This window comes from Mauremys reevesii, linkage group 11 (genome assembly GCF_016161935.1).
Source record: "Mauremys reevesii isolate NIE-2019 linkage group 11, ASM1616193v1, whole genome shotgun sequence".
Lineage (NCBI taxonomy): Eukaryota > Metazoa > Chordata > Testudines > Geoemydidae > Mauremys > Mauremys reevesii.
The window spans coordinates 32,398,421-32,406,691 of record NC_052633.1 but is presented as its reverse complement, the minus strand read 5'-3'; the positions used below and the strand labels follow the sequence as shown (position 1 = coordinate 32,406,691).

The 8,271-nt window shown below is 37.9% G+C and overlaps 1 protein-coding gene across 3 annotated transcripts in view; it reads right to left on the bottom strand.

The window, feature by feature from the left end:
* Nucleotides 1-997: 997 nt before the first annotated feature.
* The window catches only part of LOC120374419 (calcium/calmodulin-dependent 3',5'-cyclic nucleotide phosphodiesterase 1A-like), a 61,872-nt gene continuing 54,598 nt past the window's right edge, over nucleotides 998-8,271 (bottom strand). For 2 of the 3 annotated variants that reach the window (XM_039494076.1, XM_039494077.1), the window contains 3 exons: nucleotides 7,742-8,023; nucleotides 6,569-6,856; nucleotides 998-1,510 (listed from right to left, as the gene is read on the bottom strand). In XM_039494076.1, coding sequence (XP_039350010.1) covers nucleotides 1,113-1,510; nucleotides 6,569-6,856; nucleotides 7,742-8,023 — 968 coding nt within the window. In that variant the 3' untranslated portion in view covers nucleotides 998-1,112. The remainder of the gene's footprint in view (nucleotides 1,511-6,568; nucleotides 6,857-7,741; nucleotides 8,024-8,271) is intronic. The other variant, XM_039494078.1, reaches the window with a different exon arrangement.

The following is an 8,271-nucleotide window of genomic DNA, read 5'->3' as shown; positions in this document are numbered from 1 at the left end:
TGCACAGGTAACCCAGGGAAAAAGGTGAGAAACGACTGTCTGCTGTTGCTTTCATGGAGGGAGGGAGGAAGGGGGGGCCTGATGACATGTACCCAGAATTACCCGCGACACTGTTTTTGCCCCATCAGGCATTGGGATCTCAACTCAGAATTCCAATGGGGGGCGGAGACTGCAGGAACTGTGGGATAGCTACCCACAGTGCAACGCTCCGGAAGTCAACGCTAGCCTCGGTACTGTGGACGTAGTCTGCCGACTTAATGCACTGAGAGCATTTTTTGTGGGGACACACACAATCGACTGTATAAAAATGATTTCTGAAGAACTGACTTCTATAAATTTGACCTAATTTCATAGTGAAATTAGAGGTAATACTTTCTTCTCAATGTCCCATTCTTTTAAAGCTTACTTTATCATCAATTTCAGTACCATTTGTAAGTTAAAATGGAACATCACACAGTACCTTCCTTCTACTTAGATCAAGTTCCACTGTTGCTTGGACACCTTGACACTGGTGCTCATATGATCACCAAAATGCAGACCACAGCCTATGTCAATAAAACCCTTTTCATTTTCATCATATTCCTTCATCATGGGTCTTTGGCTATTCCATCCCCTTCCCCCTCAACATTCCAAATGTTCACCTTCCTTGTTAATGAAATGGCAACTTTTTATACCTATTTTAATGATCAAATTACACCTGCTTAAAGTGATCAAAATAAATGGGGGAAGTTGTATTCATTTTTATTACAAATGATTTGATTCATGAAGTTTTGATCATAAGTGCCTACAATAAGTGAGAAGCCCTGTAATAGCCAAAGCAGAATTACCTATTCAAAAAGAAAATGACAAGCAGTTTCTACAGAGTTTATGTAATTTCCCAGTAACTTAAAACTTCTATAGCTGCAAATACGTATCTAAAATTATTTTTAAATTATGAGTTCAACTGTCATATTTTTGGTATTTTAGGCCAAATAATTTACTATTAAATATCAAGTACTTAATATCAAAAAGGTTAAATTTATTCATGTCAAATGTTTTTTATTTGATGACACTTCAGTTTCTACATATGCCTGAGGAAGGGCCATTCCTAAACTGCAGGCTCGAACAACTACTTAATTGGACATTTTATGGATATCAAAGCTTAATAGGGATGTAACAGACACGGCGGCAGCTCCACCCTGCACCACTTCGTTAGACTGATGTGTGTTTTGTGATGAGATATTACCATTCAATGGGTCAGTGGGCTGTGTTTCTTGCTGTGCCTCGGTGAGATCTTTCTGGTTTGGATCAGAGTTAGTGAATTTCTCCGAGCTGGATGCACTAGGAGGACAGTCGAAAGTTATAACTTGTAGGACGAAGGAACTGGGAGTGACGCTTCTTGGTAAAGGCGTGTCATCGCTTCCCTGACTACTCTCATTTTGTGTCCTGGTTGTTTCCTCCTGTAATTGTGCATCTGCGGGTTTTCTGCTTTGGTCTTTTTGCTGTTCACCAACATTTCTCACAAGTTCTTCTACAGAAAGGGAACAAAATATGTAAATTAGATATGAAATATATGCTGCAGTTGCTTTGATTTCTTAGCAATCGCTCTGTCCTAGAGTTGGACTTGGAAACATTGTGCACATGGGAATTCTTTGTCACTTTTAGTGTTAATACATGTGCACTGGTTTGTTTAAAGTAGGTCAAGTTTTGATCTCAGTTACACAGGTGCAACAGAAGTGGTGGTGGCTGGATTTGGTGTTTGATCTTTAATCAGTACTTCCATCTGCAGCTGAAGTGGCAAGCATTCCAGGAAAAGCCATGTGCACATGGGAAGGGAAAGGATGGAAACAGGATGAGATCACTGCCGAGTGCCGTTCCATTTAGCAATGCTGTTTGTGGCAGCAGTGCTAGAGGAAGCAGAGCTCAGGAGCTCCCGAGACAGGTAGACAGGGAGGGCCTTGCAGAAAGAAGGGAGTAAAGAGAGCTGTGGCAGCTCTGGAGGAGAGGGAATGAACCCTGGAGGGAGAAAGAGGATATCAGGGCAAAAGAAAGAGAACCCAGGATGGAGAGAGCTTTAGGAGGTTACACATTTGTGCTTTAACAGTAACAGCAGCAACAGTGGGGAGGGGACAAATCTCAAAGAAATAGTACTTCAGAGGGACAGACAGTGAGGGAAGGGAGAGACTGATCCAGGAGGCCAACGCTCAGTTGCAAGAAGAGAACTGGAGGTAGAGAAAGAAAGGTTGGGGGGATGGCACGGAACTGAGAAAAGGGAAGTTCAGGAGGACATAACTTGAGTGTGGGAGAGAGAGTTTGGTAGGAGGAGCCGGAGGATAGAGAGAGCAGGGGATGGAGAAGACTTGTATGGGAGAGGATAGCGAGCACACTTTGGTGGTGGGGATGGAAGGGGTGACAAGAAGAGGGCCAAACGGCAGGCGATGGCTGTTTTCCCTGTTATTAGAACACCTGCCTTTTCCTATCTCTTAGGTTCAGCTTTCGCATTCCTTGATACTCCCATGACAGATGTAAAATATCCACAGTTTTATAAAACGATGAGCATTAGAATTTGACCTGTAACTCCACGAACTCTCTGGGGATTATTGTGTGATTTCCCAAGCTCACCATTTTCACTGTTATTAAAGGAGGAAAGCAGGCCCAACAATATTGTTCCTGTTCTGCTAGCATGATATTGCTAGCTTGACTGAGAACAAACTTCAGTTCTGAGAGTGCCCAAATCTAAACCCAGACCAAAAGTGATCACATAGTATTATGGAGAGGTAGAAGCATCTCTGCAGCACAGGTTGTAACCACATTACCATTATAAGCAGAATTTATCCCCTCCATACTACTCTCCTGGATCCTCAGGGCATGTTCTTTTGGAGGGCAATTTGGCCTAGGAGGTGGGAGGCAGGAGAAACATTCCCTCCAAATCTGAGACAAGTTCATTAGATGTTTCTAATATATGGAAGTTTGAACAATTAGGTGCTTTCCCTTCTTTGTCAGTTCTTATGATTTTTTTAGCCTGTTATAGCTTTAAAAAAGGGAGGAACTTCACATTTGGTTTATTGATCCAAACTGATTACAAACATTAGAGAAACAGGAAATGTCTCCTGGATTCTATAACTGAGGGGACTTTTGATCTCTTCATAGCTATTGCTTCCTCTAGAGACCTGCTGCAGAAATGGCTGCGTTAAAAGACATTACAAAATCTGTAGGTGTAGTTTGGAAGCAATTTTCATGCAGTTCTACCAAGTTGTATTAATTAAAGCAGATGTCATTCATGGCATAATCTACCTAAGGCTTTTGTCCCAAAGAAACTAATTTACATATCATACTTGCTGGAGAATATATGCTTCCATGTGGTAGAGCTACAAGCATTTTCCTTGACTATCAGAAAGCCAAGGAAATTCCAAGGCAAAAAAACAAAGTTTAAGTTGTAACAATAAATTGAGGGGGAAATTAAAAGAATGTTGAACTATAAAACAAAACAGAAAATGGAAAGAATGGAAATTATAAATTATAAATGAATGTAATACTTAAAAAATTAAAATAAAATAGCTATTAGAAAGTATGTACCATTAGCATCATTCAAACAATTTTAGCTTGTCCTCACTGTGAACAAACAGTAACTGGAGATAATCCTCCGTTTATAACTAGGTCTGTCAAGTGATTAAAAACATTAATCACAATTAATTGCGTGATTAAAAAAATTAATCTTGATTAATCACACTGTTAAACAATAGAATACCATTTATTTAAATATTTTTGATATTTTCTACATTTTCAAATATATTGATTTCAATTACAACACAGAATACAAAGTGTACAGTGATCACTTTATATTTATTTTTATTACAAATATTTGCTCTGTAAAAAACAAAATAGTATTTTTCAATTCACATAATACAAGTACTGTAGTGCAATCTCTTTATCATGAAAGTTGAACTTACAAATGAAGAATTATGTTAAAAAAAACTGCATTCAAAACCAAAACAATATAAATCTTTAGAGCCTACAAGTCCACTCAGTCCTACTTCTTGTTCAGACAATCTATCAAACAAGTTTGTTTACATTTGTAGGAGATAATGCTGCCCTCTTCTTGTTTACAATGTCACATTAAAGTAAGAACAGGTGTTCACATGACACGGTTGTAGCCAGCATCACAAGATATTTACATGCCAGATATGCTAAAGATTCATATGTCCCTTCATGCTTCAACCACCATCCCAGAGGACATACATCTATGCTGATTAAGGGTTCTGCTTGATAACGATCCAAAGCAGTGTGGACTGATGAATGTTCATTTTCATCATCTGAGTTGATTTTTTGGTGGTTCGGGTTCTGTAGTTTCTACATCAGAGTGTTGCTCTTTTAAGACTTTTGAAAGCATGCTCCACCCTCTCAGATTTTGGAAGGCACTTCAGAATCTTCAACCTTGGTTTGAGTGCTGTAGCTATCTTTTGAAATCTCACATTGGTACCTTCTTTGCGTTTTTTCAAATCTGCAGTGAAAAGTGTTCTTAAAATGAACCTGTGCTGGGTCATCATCCGAGACTGCTATAACATGAAACATATGGCAGAATGCCAGTAAAACACAGCAGAAGACATAAAATTATCCTCCCAAGGAGTTCAGTCACTAAGTAATTATTCCCCCTTTTTTTTTAACTAACATCATCAGCATGGAAGCATGTCCTCTGGAATGGTGGCCAATGCATGAAGGGGCAGACAAACGTTTAGCATATCTGGCACGTAAATACCTTGCAATGCCAGCTACAAAAATGCCATGCAAATGCCTTTGCTCACTTTTAGGTGACATTATAAATAAGAAGCAGGCAGCATTATCTCCTGTAAATGTAAACAAACTTGTTTCCCTTTGAGATTGGCTGAAGAAGAAGTAGGACTAAGTGGACTTGTAGACTCTAAAAAGTTTTACATTGTTTTGGTTTTTAGTTCAGTTATGTAACAAAAAAACTACATTTGTAAGTTGCACTTTCACAATAAAAAGATTGCACTACAGTACTTGTATGAGGTGAATTGAAAAATACTATTTCTTTTGTTTATCGTTTTTACAGTGCAAATATATGTAATAAAAATAATAAAATAAAGTGATCACTGTACACTTTGTATTCTGTGTTGTAATTGAAATCAATATATTTGAAAATGTAGAAAAACATCCAAAATGTTTAATAAATTTCAATTGGTATTCTACTGTTTAACAGTGTGATTAAAACTGCGATTAATCATGATTAATTTTTTTAATCACAATTAATTTTTTTGAGTTAATCGCCTAAGTTAACTGCAATTAATCAACAGCCCTGTTTATAACACAGTATGGGAACAGAGTTAAGTTTAAGTGTTTTTAAAAATGCATTTCAATACTTTCCATTTTTAAGTTCACATTAATCTAAGATTTCTAATTTTGAGGATGTTATATTCCAATATTATTTTAAGATGATTCCTATTTAAATTTCTAGTACTGTAAAGACAGAATACTATTTCAACTCAGGGTTAAGAAAGTTTTCTGCCAGGAAAAAAGATGAAATGCGGTTTTTGCAGACCTGAGATGGTATTTCAGGAAAACTTCAGAACAGAATTTCACTTTGCTATGGTACAACTGATGGCTGTACTGCTCAAATTCATATCAGAAGTTAATCTTTTGAAATATCCTTACCTCCAATATTCTCACACATCTCAGTCTGTACAATGAAAAATTGAGCATCTTAGAATTGGTCTTGGAAAAAAGTCATTTATGTTCTTCCAAAACTTGGGCTGACAAAGGAAAATTAGCATTTTCATCTGAACAGTATTGAAGACCTGTTATAGATTATTATTGTACTGGGCCCTGGTTTCTAAAAGTGCCTCTGACTGGTTGAGATCAGTTATCTATTTATCTAAATGTTTACACCATGCTCATCACAGGTTGACTGAGTGCCTATGGTCGGTGACATCTGAATCACAAAGTAGGACAGCTAGCATGTGGCTGTTTACCTCTGTTACTGTTGGCTTGTCTACACACAGAAGTTACCTAGTTTTATACCGATCTAAGATTGTCCACATGCCACCTTAATTAAATTGAGGAAACATCACTCACTGGTGTAACTTTGTGTGTAGACCAGGCCGAATAGATGTTGGTAAACTGGAATATGTGAAAATTTATTATTTTCAATTCTAAGAACATGAACATACAGTGGAATTTTGGATACCATGGAGTGAAAACTGTAGGTAAATGTTGGACTTACTATGGCAACCACTGTATGTCTGCTCAGCCTGATAGCCAGAACAAGTCTGGTATTCTTATCTCAAGAAGCATAAAATTATTTGATTATCACCATAAATTGTTTGGGTTCTAACTATACTATTACCCTTGGTCACCCATTAGCTAACTTGCTAACTTAACTTACAAAGTAAATTTAATAGGAATGGGACTGTAACTAATTAATGGCAGAACTACCACTGGCTTCAGTGACACCTAGAGCAGGCTGATAGCATATCCATCCCTGCAAAGCCTGAGTGTGGTACATGTATTTTTTCCACAAAGATTTATGCTACAACTATTGCTTAATCAGTCTTGAAATCTGAATAGTGATTACCATTCCACAGTGATAAAATCTCCATGTCACTCTTAGTTAAATCTGCCTGAAAAAAAGAAAAGTTAGTGGTGTGTTCTTGAAAAGTTTTGGCAAGGTAATCACAGGAATGGGTTAATGGTTGGGATTCAGGTTCAGGATAGTCAGGTATATATTCCTCAATGATGATATCATCACTCTCATTAGGACCCAGATTCCTTGTTCTTGGTATCATGTCTCTCATCTCTTGCATATCTGACTCTATGTCCCGACCCTCCTTACTCCATGCAGGTTCATTCCCTATGAAATCCTCTGCAAAACAGGAATAGAAAGAGAGAAATAAAACTAGGAATCCTTAGCTGATAGAATATTTCAGCTGTTCATGGATTATGTTGTATGTTAGATAGAAAATATCCATAACATTAAAAACATACCCCTTTATTATATAAGAGCTATATATTATATTGGAGGACTAGCAAGAAAATATGACCTGTGGTATCTGCTGCATGCTGCTGGTACCCAGCTCACTGATTCTGCCTTGTCCGATCCCACTGCTATGACGGAAGCACTAGTTTCTAAAGGAAGATGGGGCTGGGATCGGGGCTATTTGGTGACTCAACCCAGACAAGACCGAGGTAGCATTGGTACTAGGACAAGAGAAGTAGGCTGACCCAATATATTTTTCAGGGAGGATATTGCAACCTCTAAAATGGGTTGTTTTGAAAATAAGATATTAAAACATCCCAACCTGTTTTCAATTAAATTGCATAGTGTTTTATCAAGGGCTTTCACTTAAATGAAGCTGGCAGCAGCCTCACCTATTGCTGGTTACACAAAAGGAACCCTTAGCCCAATCCTTTATTGAAGGTCATTAATCCCAGAGGTAAAAATAGCCTGTAACTTGGCTATTTCACTGAAATCTTGCAACTTCATTCTTGTATTGTTGTTCGCAGTGAGTAGAAGCAGTCAACTCACTTGATCATTGTGGAGGAATCAAAAGAATCAACAAGTATTACAGACCATCTGGCATCCTACTCTGTCCTTAAAGCAGAACTGTAGGAAAATACGAACTCCCTTCAGAAGCTAGATCCCTCCAGGAACTAATACCCACTCACACTTATGCATAAACACAACATCTGTCTCTAGATTTATTAGCATTTGATCCATGTGGGAATGTGGTTAATGACTATGGATTACCATATGATTCTGTGGTCTCCATAGTATCACTGTCCTGTGGCTGTAGAAGCTCTGAGTCTGCATTATAAACTAAAAAGTTGATTTCCATTGGCTCAGCTGTGTTACTATCAGGGTCCTGTAGTACAGAACCAGTGGGAACATTTGGTAGTGGAGTTGAGACAGGACAGGATTTACTAGACAGTACAGAATCTTCTCTACGTCTTGATGCTTTCTCCTGTATTCCTACGTCTGCTCTTTTACTGCCTTGGTCTTTACTTCTGTTACTTTCTTTTCCTGATATGTCTGTAGGAAGGTGAATGAAAGAGAGAAGTAAACTTGCAACCACTCATCTGTAGAATAATTGTCTTATATGTATAAGATGCATTTCTGGTTCAAGTTATTGTACCATTAGAGTGTCTACTAACAAATGCTGGTGAGTGCATAAGGGGAAAATAAAAAATTTCAATTGCAGTAAAGCCGTACATCAAGATTCAGCCTACACTGCAACCACTTACAGATAATTAAAATTCTATAGTGCAAAACTCCAATAA